Genomic DNA, 23,162 nt, shown 5'->3' with positions numbered 1-23,162 from the left:
GCCTGCAGCAGGGCCTGTCTGCACCCCCCGCCACTACAGGAAACCGCTTCACTGTCACCCTGAATGCAGCTAGGAGGCTTTCTAAAATAAGACCTTTGAAAAGGGTCCAAAGGAGAAAAGAAAAATCAAACAAAAACAGTTCCAATATGACTCTGGAGTGATTGTGGTGGTCACAGGCCTTCAGCTTCCAACACCTCCTTTGGTAATCGAGGAAGGAAAATGTCAAATGTAATGAGAGCCGCAGGTAAAGTATTGCAAGTGTAACCAGGCAACGTGCGGCGACAGAGTGGGATGGAAATAACCCACAGTGGAATGTAAAGAGCAGCATCTGTCTGACCCCATGGTGCATTGTGACATATTTGTACAAGTGCCAATGAGTGCTGGGCTAAATGCTCAGTTACTACCTCTGTCTTCATGCGTGTGCTAAAAATAGAATTCTCCTGTTGATACAATACGCACATATATGTGGCGGTATGTAATGGAGTCAGAGACCACAGGAGGGGCGGGATGCCGATGATCTGATTTTTTTTTTTTTTTTTTTAAAAGGGGCAAACACATACATGGCAAATCGGGATGCGGTCAATTTACCTACAATCAAAATCCCGTCAGTCAAAATCCTGACAACCATTGACTGACGGTCAAAATACCGACATTTAAAATGTTGACAGGTCAAAAAGTGGACATGGGTTTTTCATGATTTTTTTCATTGAAAGCGACTTGTTCATACGTTACCATCCCAGTGGACCTGGAGGGGGAATATAATATAGTTTGCCGAGAGCAGCGAGGCACCGTGCCCGAAGCATAGTGCACCATTATTAGAGGTCCTGCTACACATACGGTGTCCATGTTGACGTATGTCGACATACACACCAAAAAAGCAATGAAACTGTGTCGACTTTTTGACCTGATGACATTTTAAATGTTGGTATTTTGACCATCGGTCAATTGCTATTGGAATTTTGATTGTAGGTATTTCATACTAAACCCGGCAAATCCATCTCAGACTCCATTACATCCCGCCGATAGTATTTTAAAAAGCTGAACAACATATGACCCCTCTTCTGAGATATGGAAAGCTAAACCAAAGAAAGCATAAAGTTATTGAAAGGAAGTGATCTGCCTTAGCTGAAGTACCCATTAAACACTAGTGATTCCACACGTCAAAAGCTGATCATTGCGGTTTTGTTCAGGATCAATGAAGGACAGTCCTTGGTCTCAAGTTGAACGCATTGAAATTAGACTAGAGTACATAAGTAGAACTACAATGCAAACCCCTCACCCCCAAGTGCATATCCTAGCGGTTATTTGGTCATTGTAACCAATGTGTTCCTTTCCCATTTACAAGCTTTGGATTAAAGTCTAGTATTTGGACTCCAGCAGGCAAAAGGTGCTTTAAAAGAAACATTATTAGAGGCCCTGCTACACATGGTTCCGGTATGAATGGTCGACCATGTTATGGTCGACAGTCATTAGGTCGACCACTATTGGTCGACATTGACATGGTCGAGATGGTCACATGGTCGACACATGAAATGTCGACACATGAAAAGGTCGACGTGGGTTTTTTAACTTTTTTTGGTGTCGTTTTTTGCGTAAAGTGACTGGGAACCCCAATTAGTGCACCGCTTCGCTCGCCATGCTTCGGGCATGGTGCCTTCGCTCCGCTACCGCTTCGCTCGGCACAGATTACCGTTCAAATCGTAGTCAACATGGATCGTAAAGTATGGAAAAGTTCCCCAAAAGAAAAGAAAAAAAAGTTACAAAACTCACGTCGACCTTTTCATGTGTCGACCATTTTCACGTGTCGACCATGTGTCCATGTCAACCATGTCAATGTCGACCAATAGTGGTCGACCATGTGAACGGATACCGCTACACATATGGTGATATGTAAATGTGTAAAAGGGTTACATCTCTATTGCCGTACAGAAGATGATTCAGCCTTGAGCTCTATAACCTTATCCATGGTTCAGATAAGTCCCAGTCATCCAAGTGACCTCAATACCCTGAAACTTTCAGCAGAAAAAACAAAAAACACGAGTAGTTTGGTTCTTTGACCTTCGAGTTTTATTAGACTTATGCGAAATGGATACCGAGGTAGTTAGAAATCTGTCAGAAATAAAAACTAAGACATAGACATAGAGAAGAAGGTGGTTTGCTGCTCCTCCACTTCCTCCAACGATAGTCATTTAGTGGAAATGATATTTAGCCCCCTTTCCTGGACTGAAGAGACCTTGTTTGATAAAAGACAGAAACAATGAGACACTTGACGTAGCACAGGAGCAGACATATCTAACAGGGAGCAGTGATATAATCACATTGGTAAAAGATATAAGGCACAGCCAAAACCTTAACAAGTCATAGTGACCCCATGACTAGAAAAGAGTCCGATACAGGAGGGAGGTCAATTCACCCAACATGAGATTTAATTATATTCAGGCAAAGTCGGTATAAGTGGTAACCTGCCGATATTGCTCTACGTGTGGGTTTAGCGGCCTCTGACCCCACCACAGAACGCCTTAAGCGATATTAAACCCCCTTCCCTCTTCATTTATTGCTGTAACAGGCACATGTGTCAAAGGATTGTCCTGTAGCTGCTGCACACACATTCAGGGCAAGGGCTCTGGGATTTAAATTACATATGTACATATGGCTATACTTAGCCAAAGAGATAAATAAAAAACACATGGTAACAAAAATACATCAGGTAAAGTCATATAAAATGTTCCATGCAGACGATGAAGTTTAAAGCACAAACAATCCCGTGTTGGGGGAGTCACACAACTATAAAAAGGGTGGGGGGCGTGAGGTGAAGTGATGAAATATGTACTTGTGCTTGTCCTGGGACTAGAAACAAAGACAAGTAGTCAGGACAACAATATATATATATATATATATATATATATATATATATATATATATATATATATACACACAAATCTCTGTGTCTTATAAACCACCCTGTGACTTATTTACACTGTACACACACCCCAGAGATAAAACCAACAAGAACCGGTGCCTAAAATCCAGGGACATCCAAGTGCACACACTTCAACAAAGGTCTGTCTGCATGGATTAAACTAAATATAGATCAAGGTGTAAATCTAACCCTTGTTCATGCAAGTCTTCTCCTGCGCCAATCACATACAGTTCCTTGGAGCGTCAGAGGACAATCATGGGTGCTATGCCAGGAACGGTCTGAAATGCATCTATGAACAACACTACACAGGTCTCTACAATAATTATTAAAACATGGACCACCCCTCCCCCAAGCCTCTGCAGCACCCCTTGCTGGATCAGTACTCCTAGGTACTGCGCAGTCTTAGATGACACAGTCTTCATGTTCCATTGTGTTGAAGGCTGTGGCTCTCAGGATCTCCAGTGAATTCACAAGTATTAGCGTTCCTGTGAGATGCTTCCACCGCTTGGTGATGGGGCTGCGCATTTTATCCAGCCCTGTGTGTAGCTCCTGGATGACGTCTCGGTAACTGTCCCCAATCTGAGAGCTCCACGTAAGGAGAAAATCATAGGCTGGTTTCCACATGGCCTGCAACAGAAGAGAATGTGACAGTTTGTGAAACCTAGAACCAAGGAAGACAAAACCATGGGTATCTGATGTTCCGAGCTACACAATTTCACACCTCAAAATTCCATTCCTAAGAAAGTATGCGTGCAGCTCACATAAGGGCAGAGAGTGTGTGCCGGGAGCGAAAGGTCAAATATAAATCTAGTTAAGCTGCATTCACACACTGATTTTCCGTGCGATATGGACTCTATAGTCCATATCGCACAGAGATATGGTGAATATCGCACCGTGGAGGTAATTCCAAGTTGATCGCAGCAGGAATATTTTTAGCAATTGGGCAAAACCATGTGCACTGCAGGTGGGAGCAGATATAACGTGCAGAGAGAGTTAGATTTGGGTGGGGTGTGTTCAAACTGAAATCTAATTTGCAGTGTAAAAATAAAGCAGCCAGTATTTACCCTGCACAGAAACAAAATAACCCACCCAAATCTAACTCTCTCTGCAAATGTTATATCTGCCCCCCCTGCAATGCACATGGTTTTGCCCAATTGCAAACAAACTTACTGCTGCGATCAACTCAGAATTACCCCCCGTGTGTATGCACTTGCGATGCCGATGCGCGGTCCTGCGGGATCGGCATTACAAGAAAATATAGTGTGAGACGGGGTAGATACTGACCACATGCCTCCGGGCACAATGTAGTCTGTATCGGCCATTAGACTGTGTCGGTGCGTGTGTACGCACCTTTACATACAGAACATAGTTAGCGGTTGCCAACTCAGTGTAATGTCAGCAGGCTCTCGGATGCCATAAAGAAGGTGACAAAGATACAGTTGATTGGAAAGAAACGGCGCTAAGTAAAAAAAAAAAGGCTCTACTCCCCTGGAGTGGATCACAGTGAGTTGACTGCAGAGTGGGTAACCCCGGTACATCCTGTCTTATGGTGATGGTAATCAATAAAAGGCACTGCTAAGAGACTTTCCAAACAGCATTGAGTTGTGAGTGCACTGTATAGGGGGCATCCCCACAAATATCATTTACATGAAAGGTGGAGGTGTAGCTCTCTGAACCCACAAGAGTGTCATTGTTATCAATTTGAAATGTTGTAACAGGATTACACTAAGTTTTGTTGTTCTTTTTTCTATTACATATAATTGAGAATACGGCTGAGAGGACAAAGAAGAAAGAAAGCGTGTTTACAGGGGAGTAGAGCCTTTTTTTACTTAGCGCCGTTTCTTTCCAATCAACTGTATCTTTGTCGTTTTATTTTGGAGTGATTGGTGTGTCGCTCAGATTGGTGGAGTGGCTGCTTTGTTATTTGCGCACAGTGGGGAACTCCGAATTTCTCTTTGCCATAAAGAAGATACCTTCTTTGTGAAGATGGACAATAGGTCTACTGAGCAGATTTCAACCACAGGAAAAAAAACCCGTACGGTCAGTAGTATAGGAATGCAAAATGAAAAATACATTTATATAGCATGGATCATTTAACGTGCTGCAATATTTACATATAGGGGGTCAGTCCGAGTTGATCGCTCGCTAGCAGTTTTTAGCAGCTGTGCAAACGCTATGCCGCCGCCCACTGAGAGTGTATTTTAGCTTAGCAGAAGTGCGAACGGTTGTATCGCAGAACGGCTACAAAAATATTTTGTGCAGTTTCAGTGTAGCTCAAAACATACTCAGCGCTTGCGATTACTTCAGCCTATTCGTGTCCGGATTTGATGTCATACACCCGCACAGCGAACGTCCAGCCACGCCTGCATTTTTTCAGACACGCCTGCGTTTTTACAAACACTCCCTGAAAATGGTCAGTTGACACCCAGTAACACCCCCTTCCTGTCAATCTTCTTGCGGCCGTCAGTGCGAAGGAAAACTTTGCTAGAACCTGTGCACAACCACAAAGAGCTTTGTACCCGTACATCGCGCGTGCGCATTGCGGGGCATGCGCATAAATGCAGTTTTTCACCTGATCGCTGCACTACAAAAATAGTCAGCGAGCGATCAACTCAGAATGACCCTCATACTTTGCAACATTTTCCAGTAATCAGAGTTACCTGTATATTTATTTTAGTTTAGCAGGATTTTACAGTAGGCCACATGCACAGACACACCAAGGAATCTGTTACCACTGGTGGACATACACACAAATGCATGGGTGCGTGAAGTCTGTGGCCTCTGCACATACTGCAATGCTGTAGTTATTACTAGTAAATGTGGAGGAAGTTCCACCCTTGCCTGCCTTATCTTAGAGCTTGTGCAGTGATGGCCAAAGATCGAGGGACTGCAGAAGGACGGACTGTACAGACAGAGCCTGACAACTATTTTGGTATGGGGCCTAGCAATACAGTTTCCATCCTTGTTAGCTACTGTAAAGTTACAGTGCTGTGTTTCTTCAGTTTATTCCTGACACAACTTACCTGAAGAGATGATCCAGCCAAACAGAGTAAAGGGGTGGTCAACACACTGAGAGATCCGTGCTTAATTTCTAAGCAATCCGACTAGATAACTTAGAAATTAAGCACGGATCTCTCCGGGTGTATGCCCCATAGCGATAGCTATGCGCGGCCCCACGTGTCGCTATCGCCGGTGCTAGATTGGCCTGCATGCAGGCCAAATCTAATTCGATAACTCATTTCACCACTGGGGGTCAGCCTTGTTCATTTAGACTCTCACATCAGCAGTTTTGTTTAGCCTCTTAATGCGTAATTCATTAATTCATTCTAGCTTCTTTTGTGGGGTTTTCAACATAATTTGATCAGTTTAAGTGTTTTTTGTGGTACTTCAACTTTTCTTACTCCATCAAAATTATTTTCATGGTTTTATGGAGGCAGTTTGTGCTATTGGTCTTCTGGTGTGTGCAGAGAGGTTCTGGGAAAGTCAGCAGACCTAGCGCCACGGAAGGCAGCTTTGGTTGAGAGCTTGTTGAAGGAAAAGAGGAATTCTCAACGCGATATTGCAAAACAACCCCCCCCCCCCAAAAAAAAACAACAACCATAACATTCCTTGTTTTAGTGTATTAATCTGTTTTATTCTTTTTTTGCAAACCATATGCCCCCCAAATCCGTGTGAAGGTCCACCATCCCATACCCAGCCCTTCCTCCAGTCACAAGTCTCTAGTAATGGACACACAACCCAGTTGGTATTAATATCTATTTGGGCAAGTTGAGGTTTGAAATACAGAGCTATTATGGCAATTCCAGGATCCGACTCTGGTTCTTCCGCTTTCACACTGGGTGTCAGAGTGGTGCACACAAAGCTGATGTCTTTTATATTTTACTGCGCATGTGTCAGAATCACAAGACTGATTACAGACGGTGGTCATAGCGAGGATTATTTCACGGAGTGATTAACAGTGAGCGCTTGCGGGAGGTAACAGGTGGAGGGATTTGCAAACGCAGGCATGTCACAACTGCTATGCATCTCATCCCTGCCACAGCATCTTCATACACTGGGGGTAATTCAGATCAGCAGCAAATTTGTTAGCTAATGGGAAAACAAAACAAACATGTGCACTGCAGGTGGGGCAGATGTAACATGTGCAGAGAGTTAGATTTGGGTGGGTTATATTGTTTCTGTGCAGGGTAAATACTGCCTGCTTTATTTTTACACTGCAGTTTAGATTTCAGTTTGATCACACCCCACCCAAATCTAACGCTCTCTGCACATGTTACATCTGCCTCCCCCCCTCCCCCTGCAGTGCACATAGTTTTGCCCATTAGCTAACAAATTTGCTGCTGCGATCAGTCTGTATTAGGCCCATAGTTGTAAAGGCTCTGATATCATAGGGGTACTCAGATGATCGATGGTGCCACCAATGAAGCGTCTTTGTACGCAAGCAGTGCATTACAGATGCTACCAGTATGAGACTGTACAAATCCCTACGGCTGCATATTTTTGCAGGACCGCTGTGTACGGACTCTCAGTCGTGATGGGATTTGCCCACACCTCTGGATCAGCCCAATAGAGCCCTGCCACTCTGGGGCAGTTGTTTATAAACTCTCCTAAATCCTTAACACTACATTTGAGAGTATCCCTCATTGTCTCAGTACTGCACAGGGCAGTAGCGTCACACACACACTATATTATATATATATATATATATATATATATATATATATATATATATATATATATTAAAACAAACAGTTACAATGGTGAGAGCTACGCGTGAGGTCACAGATTTCATAGGCCGACATTCCTCGGATTACCGTTTTGGCGCTATGCCCTGGCACGCCCTCCATTCCATTCATTCTTACCTCACCATCCAGGACCCCATTCTTGTCACGATGGGGTGCTTCATAGCCATCCATCTGGTGTCTCGATACCTTTGCCAGTTTCTCCGCGAGCTCCCTCCAGCGCTGAGCGACTTCAACCGCAGTAGTGAGCAACACAAAGTCCTGAATCAGGCGGACCACCAGACCTTGGCAGTCAATCTTTAGCAAAGCCTAGAAGCAAGGAGTATGGGACCATCAGTTACTGCATCCTACTCTGCTCAACAGAGATAATGAGTCTATAAACATATAGGTCTTATGGTAGAACAGGAAGCTTATCCTATGCAGTGTATAACTCGGGCATGTACTATTCCTAGGGTCTTGTGCAGTGACATTAGGTTATTTCCCCATCTGCTAAACTCTAAATGTTCATATATACATTATAGGCCTGGTTCATATGCGGACGCAGTGGTGGCATTGGATGCAAGCAGATGATGTTTCCAGTCTGCACATGCGTCCCAGTCACACTGGCAGGATTCCATGTTAAGACAACGGAACTGCGCCTTCCATAAGGTATGTGCACTCTTTGATGCCGCATCTTTGTACATGCCATCACAGAATAGCGCCACTGCCAGTAGTATCAGATGGGATCCGGTCTGAAGATCAACATTGTGTAGGTCGACAATGTTTAGGTCGACCACTATAGGTCGACAGGGTTTGAAGGTCGACAGGGTTTGAAGGTCGACATGTTCTAGGTCAACAGGTCAAAAAGGTCGACATGAGTTTTTCAAATTTTTTTCTTTTCTTTAACTTTTTCATACTTAACGATCCACGTGGACTACGATTGGAACGGTAACCTGTGCCAAGTGCAGCGAGGTACCTTGCCTGAAGCATGGCGAGCCATGCGAGGGGACACGGTGCACTAATTGGGCTTTCCGGTCACTGTACGGAGAAAACGACACCAAAAAACCCCCCATTAATAACTCATGTGTCAACCTGTTGACCTAGAACATGTCGACCTAGAAACCCTGTCTACCTAGTGACTGTCAACCTAAAAATTGTTGACCTAGACACTTTCGATTTAATGATCCACACCTGTATCGGATACAGTATTTGTATTAAGGCACAGATGCGGTTGCGGAAAAAGAAGCAGTCCTGGCTGCACCTGCGCCCACCTCTGAATTTATGCCACATATGTTCTAGTTTTTATACAATGCAACAAAACCGCTCTTGTAAAAAAATAAACAATATTAATATCTAGATTTTGCTACCAATTAACATCTTATAGTAATAAATGGAGCATTATTTCACTAAATGTAGAACCCTGTATTCACCTGAGTGCAGAGATCGGTTTTGCATTTATATTGTCAAAATGTTTTCTTATTTCATGCATCACATAAAATGCCAGGATATTGTTCCATGCCAGTTGTGCCACAGCTGAAGCACAGTCTAGATAAGTCTAGATAAGAGGTTCCCAAACAGTCCTTAAGGCACCCTAATGGTCCAAGTTTTAATCTCATCAGTGTATGCTACTGACTGATTCCCCGGACTCCTACTGGCCGGTGGGCGTGCTTAACAGTGTAATGGCTTATGGTGATTCCCGGGCGCCGCTATGCGGTCATGAATCAGTGCTGACGCAGGCGATGCCCACCTGCTCATCCCCCCCTTGCACTTTAACCCCTGCATCCCCAGAGTGAAAAAACCACCATGGTAGGTGTGTTTTTTTTGTAATTTTTTTTTAAAATAATAATAAATTATTTATTATTATTATTAGATAAAAACCTGCTGTTTTAGGTTTTTTTGCACGAGAACAAACGCTGGAAATGCCCATGTGTGTTTCCCTGCGGGAATTCGCCCCTCTGCACTACCCCCCCCCCCCCCCCCCACCGCCCAGTACTTTAACCTCTGCACTCCCAAAATTTAAACGCACACCATGGGAGGTGTGTACTTTTTAATAAAACCCACCACGGAAGGGGTTAAAGGATAACCAAGCTCGGGCAAATGTGACTTAATTAGTACCCCAATCAACTTAATTTTACAATCTGTGCTCAGCCATGGATATCCTTAAAAAGTGATGTAGTTATGATCCCGGCAGCCAGCATACAGACGCCAGGATCCCGGCCGCCAGAATGCCGGCAGGAGGCCAAGGGCTATTCCCACTTGTGGATGTCCACGACACCCATAGAGTGGGAATAGAACCTATACCGAGCGCAGCGAGCCCGCAAAAGGATCCTAGCCGCCGGTAAAGCAAACCCAACACCTTAAAACCTGGACCATTAAGGTGCCTTGAAGACATTGTTTGGGAAGCTCTGGTCTAGCTCACAACGCAAGCACAAAAAGAAGCATCTGTAACCACAATATTTGCAGAGAGGGGTTTATCTTACCGAAATGAGCTCTTTCTGGAAGGACTTCCTCTCCTTGCCCTCATTGTTGTTGCACTCCTCCTTCAGTTTCTCCAATACAGACGCCACCTTCTCAGGCTCACTGTCCAGTTCCACCCGGCAGAAATAGGAAAGGGGAAGATTTCCATAACTGAGGGCATCGGCAAAGGACCTCCAGCTGCCAATGTTCTCCATGAGTAGTGTCCTCACTGACGCATAGATATAGGTCAGGAATTTGCAAGGGCGCAAGATCTGTTCTAGAAGTGCACTTGTAGTCAACTCTGGGCCTGAGAAATAGCTTGGTTTCACCTTCCCTACTACCAGCACATTCTTAGCATGAATTAGGCCCACTTTCCCCTGGTAATAACCGATGTACCACTCTTTTGTCCACAGCTGCCCCTTGAGTCGAATCTTCTCCTCGCTCAGGAGAGCTACCACATCCCCTTTCTTGTACTCCAGCAGATATTGATTCTTACTTTGCCGCATAACAGTCTTTAGTAGTTTCCCATATTTCAGGTTGGGTACCGGTCTGTCCTGAAACGTTGGGTATTTACAGGTGACTGCCAGAGGAGACAAGACTATCTTTCCAATTTCTTTCTTCTTCAGAAATCTTCTTGGTCCTGTGGATTTGAGTCCAGTTTTTGGAGGAGGCTGTGGAGTTTGCACACAGTACTGTGACAGGATGTTGCCCAACTCATCCCTGATCTGCACCCGAAGAGTGAAATCCGAGAGCTGTGCAGGATCATGGCAGCTGATGGGAAAAATTAAACGGCTGACTTTGCCCAGCTTAAGTTGGAACCCTCGCACCATCTTGCCTTGGTCACCAGCCTCTACTCGATAATTTGTCATGTTGGAAAAAAGGCAAAGCTGAAGATCGTGAGGTTTGGGAAGTAAGAACTGTTGCTTTCCCCACAGCTGTAAAGACACTGGTGCTGTCCCATAAGCCTGCTGGCTTACCTCATTGACCAAGAGGATCTTTGGGGCACAGTCATGCCCAAATATGGCAACTACAGCCTTGAACGAAGGATGTATATGTTTGGGGCCATAGAGCCCAACTGTAACCTTTTTATTAATATAGTTCCACACAGTGGAAGGGGGCAAAACGCTCTGGGCTTGTGCCACCATTACAACATACATAACCGGCTCCAAATTGTCCAGCTTTACTTGAACATTGTCCCCATATGTATAAGCATGTGGCAACATGGTGTAAGGGCCTTCTTTAGCATCACTCCGCAAGCATTTTAATGCCACCAGGTTTGCAGCAGCAGCATTAATGCGCAGTTCTGCAGAGACCTTTACCTCCAATGTGAGGGAGTTCTGCACCTCCATGTTGCTGAGCTTTATTTCCAGTACAGGGCTTACCGTTGTGCACCGGTCATTGTTGAGTTCCAATGGAGGATCTAGCAAAGCTTTAAGGGAGATCTGCTGTGTGTCACCAGGAGCGACATGCTTCTCAGGGACATGTATACTTATATTGGTGTCCGGTAGCTGCACGGCACCCCCCGAGCTGTTTAGCCTACAGACAATGCTCGTCTCCACAGGTTGAGTCTGACCCCAGCCAGGATTCTGGCCTAACAAGTCCAGATCATGGCAGGACCGGGCCAACTTACGGTGATTGAGCCAGGCAGTTCGGAAATCTTCCCTGCTCTGGAACTGCTCAGGAGCTGGGGACTTGAGACCAGCAAAAAAGCTGCCCGTGGCTGGACTCTCAGACTTTGCCTGGAGGATTGACAGCTCGGAGAGGCTGTAGGAACGCTTGCTCCGGAAGAATGGATTGTCCCTCCTTACAGGTGCAGTCTCTTCCACTACATCCTTCTGGTTGGCACTGGAGAACAGATCTAAGAACACATCAGTACTCGTTTCCGTAGAGCTTGTGGAAGAAGGAGCCAATGGGTCAAAGATGAGTAAATCCACTGAATTCTCAGAATCTGGAGGAATCCTCTGTGGGCTTATCGCAGGCCCATTCAGAAAGGGGTTTGAAGCAGTTGTCCGCAAGAATGGGTTATTTGTTTTGACAGTGTTCTGATTGAGGAAGTCAGTCCAATCACCTAAGAGATCCAGCTCTTTCACACCCTCATCAACGCTTTCCAGCAATCCATCAATCATACCACTGTCACTAAGGCAGGAGTCCCGATAGTTGAGGGGCTGCACATAGGCAGAGGGTATGTAGCCCATTTCTGTTGTGTTGTGTGCGTACCACCAGTCACCACCGGATGTATCTAGTACATATAGGTGTTCTCCTTTAGAAAATTTAAGGGTGGTGAAGTTGCTGGGGCAATAATCCTTGATAGCTACCACCTCCTTTACATTCTCCAGGGATGTAGGACTATCAATGCGCAGAGAACTTGGTGACAGAACTAAAAAAAGGGGAGAAAAAAAAAATTAAAAATTAGCATTACCACTTCCTGTCCTGGCAAATTTAGACATGGCTAGACATAACAGTACAATGGTAAAGATATGCTATGTGTGACATTCAAGGCAAATTTAGGAGGCACTCAGTTGCATTTTCTAGATCTTTTTAGATAAGGGAGGGTCAAACACTAAGTGGAACAGGTTTACTGTAATCTTTGCAGAGTGTTTCTGGAAATACAAGTCAGTGCTGGATACATTGCTGCAAAACATTTTCATTGAATAGCTGGAAGATTAGATAACACGACAACTTTCAGCGGCTGTCCCGTGTTGATGGAAATTAAGACCCTTCTGTTAAGAAAAATGTATTTGTCAGCAGCGATTCCCATCATGTACACACATAGGGGTCAATTCATTTAGCGACGAGAGGTGCCAGGAGGGGGCACAAGAGGCTAGAGAGACATGCATGAAAAGGCACAGATGGGTAGGAGGGTAAATGAGATCGGAGAGAACAGAGTGGGAAGGAAAGACACAGAAGATGAGGCGGCCACCCTAGCTAGCGACAGGTTAAAAATACTAGTATAACAGCGTGAGTGCTTTTACAAAGGTTTCAGAAGGTATAAGAAACACGAGAAGAAAAAAAAAAAAAAAAAAAAAGGAAGAGGAAGAAGACAATGAACAGAGGGAAAAAAAAGAAAAGATGTTTAGAGCATAATGGAGTGCCATTTTTAATTCCATTTTTATATAAGCATCACTCAAAACATTTAAACATGAGAAATTCACACTGATCCAGAACTCCACCCAATTTAGTATAAGCCCCACCCATCTTTTAGTCCATGCACCAGGACTGTTCCACCAAAAACCTGGATAGCTGGGAGGCGATAATTCCACTTTTCCTCAAAAAACCAAGGTCCAACCTGGGTAATTCAACATTGTTTCAAGCAGTGTCACACTGGCTTGAAACACCGTTCACACCGCAAGCTGGACCTGGGTTATTGCAGAGTCTTCCCTCTGCTGACGCTTGTAGAAGACATCTCCAAGCGCTGGGGATCTGGCTCTCCACATACTTTTAGTGTGACCCAGGTCTCCGCTACCCGGGTCGGTGCTGGGTTCAACCCTGGTAGCTACCAGGGTCGGATACCTGGGTAATGCAACCAGTGTCATTTTGATCTGACCCTTTCCCACTAAACCACCCCCACCCGGGTTGCTGCAGCTATATCCCAGGTTATAAGTTTGGTGGAAATGGGGTATACGCAAACTTGTATTTAGGAGATCTTCAAAAGAAACACAAACCCAAAAATACAAGTTGCATATATAAACAAGCTACTAAAAAATATTGCTAAATATACAAATATATTTTTCCTACATTGACAGAAAATCAGAGGATTCACTTGCTATTTGCATCGACTTATACAGCAAACTATTGTTCTCCGTTATCAGCCATTTTCTGCAGAAAGGTGGTTAAATGTGGCTGACTGCAGCGTACTAATGGGAATACTGACAGACTACTGGACCTCACTTACCCTTGCCCCATAGAACACACATATTATCATCAGATTAGCTGAAGGAACATAACATATATGGTACTGTACTTGGTAGCTCTTTTATATAAGGCAACTCTTCAAGTAGGGTTAGTGGCCCTTTAAAAGGCAGTTCTTCTAATGCACGTGCATTTACTAACCTTGTTGAGTCTCCAGGTACAGAGAGTGCTGCTCTCTGAGGCCTGTTTAAGGACAAACACACATTGATCTGTTCCCATCACACAACCCTATCCAATAACTGCAGCTGGACCACACGCTACCTTTGAGCCTTTCATAAACCACATAAAGAGGAAACATCAAAAATGAAATTGCTCTGCTACAATATTTTATGCAATCAACATGATAAACTGTTCACACTGCACTGAACACTATACATGTGTGTGTATGTATACACACACACACACACACACACACACACACACACACACACAAGTAATGGCACCACTCAGTCCCAAATGATGTATACTTGCCCAGGTGTCCTCTCATAGTGTGTGTGTGTGTGTGTGTGTGTGTGTGTGTGTGTGTGTGTGTGTGTGTGTGTGTGTGTGTGTGTGTGTATATATATATATATATATACATACATACATACACACACACACACACATACATACACATATATACACACTATGTTTGAGCCCTCAGTCACGTGACAGATATCAATACGGTAATCAACTTTGAGCCACTTGTTCCTCTGATACAGGTGGCCTCCCAGATCTTTTCCCTTTGCATAGTGTTCAGAAATTTCTTGCTCCACATACATACACCATTTATAAATGCAGGAACATGAATTGAAATATTGGAAAATAGTACTTCACAGAAACAAACTGAGGTCACCGATTGGTTATTGACTAACAGATAATTTGCTCACCTTTGACATCATTAAGGCTTGGGTCAGGTGCACTGCTACTAATATCTATAAGCGTCCCTTCAGACTTGCAGCGAGGGAGACCATTCGTGTTAGCAGACCGAATCTTCTGAGCAGCCATCTTGTAGTCACCTCTCCACTCAGGGTGACATGTCCTCTTGTTAAAAGTCCGTTCTGTAATCACCAGAGATGGGAGGCAGCTGTGGAGAACAAACGTGAGCTTACTGAGCAGTGTATGAGTAGGCTGGAAGTAAATGGGGGGGGGGGAAAATCGCATGGGAAATTTAAACACCGTACATTCCATGAAAAATATCCCTAATTGATTTCTCTAGAGAAACAGAATTTAAAGAGGTCTTACAGAACACGTGTAAATCATGGAATACGGAGGTTGAAGATTGAAAACGTCCGTTTGAGGCTACAAGCTGTGTATGATAGGGCAGCAAATTACCAGAGTTTACAGAGCATTGTGGTTTTTAACGTCAGCGTTTTGCAAAGTGGCCCTAAACGCTGCATGTAGCTACTTGTTATCATTCTTAAAATTTCAAGTGATATTACCTGATAAAAATACCTCAAAGTTTCTGGAAACATTATTGTATTCAGAATTGCATTTCTTGTGAACATCATGGACAAAAGTCAGTTAAAAAGGGGATGCTGTTAATTTGCCGGCGGTCAGGACACAGACGTCGGAATCCCAGAAGCAGACAATGCCGACAGCCGGAATCCAGGCGCACAGGGGCTATTCCCACTCGTGGGTGTCCGCGACACCCATAGAGTCAGAACAGAACCTGTGGTGAGTTTAGTGCCCCAAGGGGACTCTTTGTGCTTGCACCGCTACTGGCATACTGGCGGCCGCGACGCCGCTGTCTGCATACTGACAATCAGCATCCTGGCTGCCGGTAAATCATACTGATCCCCTTAAAAAGGTATTCTACAACTTAGGGCAGTGTTTCTCAAATCCATCCCTCATGGAAACCTAACAGTGCATGTTTTCCAGATTATCTTTCTAGAGCACAGGTGTGTTAATTGACTTGAGCTGGGTAGGCGCCTGACAGATATGTCGGTGGACCGGCTGTCGCGCCAACCAAGAGGCCGATCAAGGTAGGCATACACACTTCCCGATTGGCTGGTCGATATGTCCGTCCCTGTCGTGCAGCTAAGCAGCCATTTGAATTTACCCACCCAGCTGTAATGTCGGCCCCAGAAGAAAGTGCTGACCGCCTGTACACACAGCACAATGTGCCAATATATCTGCAGATATAGTGCCCATTGGCTGTGCTGCAGTGCCGACGCAATATGTCTGAATGACGTTGTTCATAGACATATCGGGGGTACACACCTGCCGACAAGTGCGCCATATATCTGCTGCAATTGAATTGTACAGTACATGCTTTTTTCTTTTTTTTTACACTAACTTAATAGCCACGTCTTTCTTGCTCCCTGGAATGCCTGTTCCTTGCAGCCTTATTTTAGTGACCTGGTCTATAAATAAAAACTGACATTATGGATACTGGAAACCATTCCACAATACAGAAATGCCAAAGTGTGCCTAGTTTATCAGTGCATGTTTTCCAGATTATCCGTTTGGAGCACAGGTGTGTTAATTAACTAACACAATAGATCTACATTTGGTACGGATTATTTCTGAGGATACCTTGAAAACACGAACTGTTAGGCTTCCATGAGGGCAGAATTTGAGAAACACACCTTAGGGTGATGCTCTTCTACTAAAGATATATAGAACAAAAAATCGTAAAAAAAAATATAAAAAAATCCTACTTCTAAAGAGCAACTTTGCTGTCTGTAATTATTAACTTACAGTATTTATTTATTTGAATGCATGAGTTATGGGTACATTTACTGGGAACCGGTCGCTAGGTCGGATACCGTTTGATCGACAATATTATCATCGACTACACAAGATCGACAACACATAGACAGTGACCAAAGGTCGACACACCCAAGATCGACATAACCCTTACATCGACACTACGCATGATCGACAACATATTTACTAAGTATCACTTCTGTCTCAAATATTTAAATAATAAAAATAAATAAAAAATAAAAATATCACCATTTTATATCCCAGGGACAGAAGGGCAGCTGCTTAGTACATGTGCCTTAAATTAATTTTTTTCTCGACCATCCTCCTGCTAGCCCCTAGATAGGGTAGAGTTACTTCTCAAATCCAGTGGAAGATCTTTCTGCTAATAAACCAAATCATTACCAAAACTGCATTTCTTCACTCATCCCAAAATATCTCCCAGTGTGACTCTTCCATTCCGCGCCTCTCATCCCTCATTACTTTCTCCAGTTTCCTGTTACAGAGCTATTTGCGTGTAACCCACTATGGAATTTACTCCCTTGTACAACAGGACTTTAGCAGCTAGCGGAAACCTTCAAGGGTCGTAGAGAAATACATCAGTTTAGGCATACCTCCCAACATGACCCTCTCCAGGAGGGACACAATGCTCCGCTTCTGGACTTCTCTCTTAATTCATGATTTCCGGCACCTGTTTTGAACAGGTTAATGGATTTAAAAAAAAAAAAAGGGAAGGTGTTTCAGCACAAGTGATTTTTGAGCGGCACCCGTATGTCGGCGTATGCGCACGCCCAGGGGTTAAAGTGAGCCGGAACGGGGCGGAACTGCGTTCCGTCAGTTCCACTTGGAGACGGAACGCAGTTCCGCCTCCTCCGGCTCACCTAACCCGCTGTGTGCCGCCGCTGCTGGAAGATGCCGGGCGCCCGCTGGGATTGCGTTACCAGCGGGCGCCCGGCGGTAGCCGGAGGCAGGAGCTCAGTACTGAGCTCCGGCTTCCGGCTCTGTCACTGTGCGCTATGGGAGAGACATCTCATAGTGCTGAGGAGCGGGTGCCGGAAGGAAGGACTGCAGCGGCCTGGGAGCGGGGATCAGTGAGTATGGTGATTTTTATTTTATTTTTTTCCCTATGTGTAGCGGCGCTTCCATTGGGGGGGGGGGCATTACTACTGGGGGCTTTTACTACTGTTAGCAAGCTACTGGGGGCATTACTAACGGGGGCTAACTGCTGGGGGCCAACTACTGGGTGGGGGGCATTACTACTGTAGGCAAACTACTGGGGGCATTACTACTGGGGGGGTGGGCATTACTATTGTGGGCAAACTACTGGGGGCATTACTACTGGGGGGGTGGGCATTACTATTGTGGGCAAACTACTGGGGGCATTACTATTGTGGGCATACTACTGGGGAAATTACTAATGGGGGCAAACTACAGGAGGGCATTACTACTGGGGGTATAACTACAGGGCATTACTACTTGGGGGCAAACTACAGTGGGGCATTACTACTGGGGGCTAAACTACATGGGGGCTAACTACTGAAGGCATTAGTAACGGGGGCATTACTCTTGGGGGCATTACAAACGGGGGCATTACTACTGGGGGCATTACTAACAGGTGCTTACTACTGGGGGCATTACTACTGGGGGCAAACTACAGGAGGGCATTACTACTGCGGGCAAACTACAGGAGGGCATTACTACTGGGGGCAAACTACAGTGGGGCATTACTACTGGGGGCTAAACTACATGGGGGCTAACTACTGAAGGCATTACTACAGGGGGCAAACTACAGTAGGGCATTACTACAGGGTGGCTAAACTACTGGGGGCATAACTACAGGGGTTAAACTACTGGGGACATTACTACTTGGGGGCAAACTACAGGAGGGCATTACTACTGGGGGTATAACTACAGGGGTATTACTACTTGGGGCAAACTACAGGGGGGCATAACTACAAGGGTTAAACTACTGGGGGCTAAACTTAAAGGGGGCAAACTAAAAGGGGGCATAACTACAGGGGCTGAACTACAAGTGGTCAAACTACTGGGGGCATTACTAATGGGCAAACTACATAGGGGCTAAACTACTGGGGTCATAACTGCAGGGGCATTACCACAGGGGGCATAACTACTGGGGCTAAATGACAGGGGGCATTACTACAGGCAACATTACTACTGGGGGCATTACCATTAAGTGCATTACTACTGGGGGCACTACTAGTGAGGGCATTGTAAAGGGGGCACTTCATAAGGGGCATCACTGCTAGGGACGTTAGGGGCACTACTATTGTGGGCATTGCATAAGGGGCACCACTACTATGGGTTCTATATAAGGGGCACTACCAGTAAAGTGGACATTGCATAAGGAGCACTACAACTGTGGGCATTGTATAAGGGGCGCTACTGCTGTGGGCATTATGTGTATTATGGGGTGCTACTACTGTGGGCATTGTTACTATTGTGTGAACACGCCCCTTTTTGAGGACACGTCCCCTTTTCTGGCGGCGCGCGCCTACGGCGCCGTTCAATAGCTTTACTTCTTTTTCTTCTTGGGGAGGGGGGTGAGTTCCACCACCTCTCTAGGACCACTTTAAGCACTGCGCACGCCTATGAGTACATCCCGCCCACTAAGAGGGAATTCCAGGAGCAGAGCATTCTGTCCCTCCTGGAGAGGGTGATGTTAGGACTTAGGAGGTATGGTTTAGGAAATTCCAAAATCACCCTTTTATATCCCTGGATTATTGTACCCGATTACCACCCATCTACACAGGACATGTCAAGAGTACATTTATACTCTATCCTCAAGCGCCCTACTGCGTCCCAAGCAAATACTGCTGTGTGAATGGATCACACAGCCCCAGCAAAGCTTTTCTCTTGTGCAATGTGGCAACCTGTGACAGTCACCCTCATTTACTAAATCAGGGACAGGCAATGTTTTTCTCTTTGGGTGCCAGAAGTTCAACTTTAGAAGCCAAAAACAGGGGTGTGATAAGTTATACCGGCGGACGGAATGCCGGCTGTCAATATACCGACAGCAGCATCACGCCCACCAGAATGCCAGCAGCGGGGCGAGCGCCTAGAGTCCCCTTGCAGGCTCGCTATGCTGTGTTCTCGTGGCTTGCTGCGCTCGCCACCGGATCTATTCCCTGTGGCAAGCGGTGTCATGGACACCCACGAGTGGGAATAGCCTTGTTGCGCCAGAATTCTGGCTGGCGGCATTGTTGGCTGCATACCCTTATTAATACCCAAGGGGTGATTTACCAAAGCTTATAAAAAGATCAATGGGTCTATTTACTAAGCCTTGGATGGAGATAAAGTGGACGGACATAAAGTGCCAGCTCCTAACTGCCATTTTTCAAACACAGCCTGTAACATGGCAGTAGGAGCTGATTGACTGGTATTTTATCTCCGTCCACTTTATCTCCATCCAAGGCTTCATAAATAGACCCTCAAGTACCAATCAGCTCCTGTCATTTTTTTCATACAGTCTATAAAATGACAGTTAAGCGGGGTCAATTCCGAAACATCGTTCGCAATATCGTCTAGTGTGTATGCACTATGCCGCTGATGAGGTGCGTTCCCTTGCATCATCAGCTATATCCTCAGCTCAATGTGTACCCAGCTTTAGAAGCAGATTGGATAATATATAACATCTTGGAGAGAGATAAAGTATCACCCCCCACCCCCCCAAAGTATTTTTATGCTTTACTCCCAACTGTAGAAGAACTGCAGAGTTTGCTGGCACTAAATAATGTTTAAATATTTTATAAATGTGCTGGAAGCTCTCAATAAATGAAAAAAAAAAATTGACTATCGTTATTATGGCTCCACCCCTATTACAGATTAACATTTGCCTATTGAGGATAACTTTAATACACTCTGCTAAGCAAATTTATGACATCAGACAGGCAATATAGATTTCAAAGCAATACATTCTTATCTTTATGAGGAATGGAGAAACTGATATTATTATAACCTCACACCTGGAAGGTTTCACTATGTAAACAGTCAGTGGCAAAGCAGCCATACATGACAAATACAAGACTGGCCGAGTTACTTGGTCCGGAGGCATTGGCGGATCTATCACGGGTGCAATGTGTGCGATACACACGGGCCCCTGGGTCCAGGGGGGCCCCACCAGCAAACATTGCACCCATATTTAGGTACTCTCCAGTGTCCAGCGTCGGACGATGCAGCCGCCTCTGTCGCGCAAAAAATCCACTCCAAAATGGCTGCAGCGCATGCACACTTTGAACTTCGTCTCCAGAACATGGCGGGCGCCATGTTTCCGGAGACCTGCGCATGCACAGTAGGCTCCAGCACAGTGTCGGAGCCTACGGCGCCGTGGAGAGGAGGGGGCCCACCCGGAGTCTGCACACTGCCCTCCTCCTCGCTTAAAATGCCCCTGTCCAGAGGAGCCTCTATAGATTGTAAGCTTGCGAGCAGGGCCCTCCTACCTCTAGGTCTGTCTGTTTTTACCCAGTTTTGTTCTATTACTGTTGTTCTAATAGATAGCAGCTGTCTATATGGAGTACACGCACAAGTGTGAGAAGGGATTGTGTGATTGTAAAAGGTTCAATACAGGAATAAACTAAGGAGACTGGATGTGCGAGTTACACACACGTCTTGAGATGCCACTGATTATTCATCTTTGACAACTCTGCAAGGTGATAATGGGATTACTTTTTAGAGGTTAAGTGATGAATAATACAACACTTATATGCTTTCAGGTCTAGAGAGAGATTAGGACATTAAACATGTATAGCAGGCAGCACAGTGGTAAGCACGGCTGTCTCACAAATCTGAGGTAATGGATATACCTAGCCTACCATAGCCTATATACCAACAATCAATCAGCACAATTCTGAGTTTTGCCAATGATTCGTACAAAAACTAAAAGCAAATTCCGGCTGGCCATTGTTAGGTGATCGGAAGGATCCTCGAGTCGCAGATTCTCATCCAAAAATAATCGAAATCGGTGAGTCACGAATCTTAAACATGTATTTTGCCGATCACCCAACAATCTACAAATCAGATTAGCCATGTGGGATTCGCCTGATTGATCTGTGGGTCAAGTCTTGCAGGGCATGGAAAATGCAAAAAAGGATGAACAACATTGAATATTATACCACTTACAGATAGCCGCCATACTCTCTAGCCACGCCTTTTATTCCCAGGGTTCCAACTGTAGAACAGAATTATAAAAGTTTCTGATTTTGTTGACCACCTTTAAGTGGTTGCAATAGTGGGGGACAGGGTGGAGAGTGGAACAATAACTTGGTTTTGCAGACGGTTGGGGGAGGGGTTTATTTCTTAATCAGCATAAGCAATAAGAAAAATGGTTGTGATTGTGCCGGATGGGTCCATGTTCCCTGGGTTGTAACGTAGCTCTAAGCAAACATAGGGGCAGATGTATTAAGCCTGGAGAAGGGATAGATAAGTGATAAGTGCAAGGTGATAATGCACCAGCCAGTCGGCTCCTAATGGCCTTTATACACGGGGAGATTTCCCCAGAGATGTGTGCTGAGTGATCTAACACAGACCGCTCCGCACACATCTCTCCCCATTTATCCCCTCCCCCCTTATACCCCTTTCAGACTGACAGAGCCGGGTCACACCCGGGAAAGTGTTTCCGGACACATCCCGGGACACAACCAGGGAATGTCTCCTTTCACACTGCACTTAGACCTGGGATTGACCCGGGACAGCCCCGTTTACACTGATCCCAGGAATCCCTGCAAATACATATGTATGTCATTAGAAATGGAAATTTTTCTGGCTCACATAGATGAGGTCACAATATGCAAGCAGAGGGAGGGGCCTGCTATTTCAGAGTCTTCATTTTATTAACAACTTGCTGTTGTGTACAAATAATTCCTCTGGCTTCAAGCAGCTTTGCAGTGTTTTTATAAATAATAGCATCCTTCACTGTGCCTGTTATCCGTCTCATTATTCCCCCCCCCCCCCCCCCCCACACTTATGCTGAGCAGCTCTCTGATCAGTCCAGGTAGCCATATCAATGTTTTTATAAATAATAGCATCCTTCACTGTGCCTGTTATCTGTCTCATTATTTCCTCCCCCCCCCCCCCCCCCCACTTATGCTGAGCAGCTCTCGGATCAGTCCAGGTAGCCATATTGCCTGTCTGCACCGCTTCCAGGACGCTTCCCCAGGCTCTGGATGACGACATAATCTTTTCTGAGCCCGGGGAAGCTCCAATGAGAGGCCTTTTAACAATCCCGTGTACTGAAAACCGGGTAGGGCCCATTCACACTACACTGCATCCCGGGACGTTCCCAGATTCAACCCTGGTCGAGACCTGGGATGAAATGCCGGGACGCTGGACCCGGGATATTCTGTCAGTACCCTTTCACACTGAGCAAATTCCCGGGTTGATGCGCGTTCATGTGCAATAAACCGGGAAATATTTGTCAGTCTGAAAAGGGGGTGTTAACGGTCATTTTTCAA

The 23,162-nt window shown here is 45.2% G+C and overlaps 1 protein-coding gene across 1 annotated transcript in view; it reads right to left on the bottom strand.

The window, feature by feature from the left end:
• Positions 1-2,044: 2,044 nt before the first annotated feature.
• Positions 2,045-23,162, bottom strand: part of SH3BP4 (SH3 domain binding protein 4) — a 70,131-nt gene continuing 49,013 nt past the window's right edge. Inside the window, exons 2-5 of the mRNA XM_063933242.1 lie at positions 14,877-15,073; positions 10,122-12,475; positions 7,783-7,971; positions 2,045-3,547 (exon numbers count right to left, since the gene is read on the bottom strand). Of these exons, the coding sequence (XP_063789312.1) occupies positions 3,323-3,547; positions 7,783-7,971; positions 10,122-12,475; positions 14,877-14,994 (2,886 nt within the window). The 5' untranslated portion in view covers positions 14,995-15,073 and the 3' untranslated portion in view covers positions 2,045-3,322. The remainder of the gene's footprint in view (positions 3,548-7,782; positions 7,972-10,121; positions 12,476-14,876; positions 15,074-23,162) is intronic.

Source organism: Pseudophryne corroboree, chromosome 7 (assembly GCF_028390025.1).
Source record: "Pseudophryne corroboree isolate aPseCor3 chromosome 7, aPseCor3.hap2, whole genome shotgun sequence".
NCBI lineage: Eukaryota > Metazoa > Chordata > Amphibia > Anura > Myobatrachidae > Pseudophryne > Pseudophryne corroboree.
The sequence above is the reverse complement of the archived record's forward strand: the minus strand, read 5'-3'. Positions and strand labels throughout refer to the sequence as shown.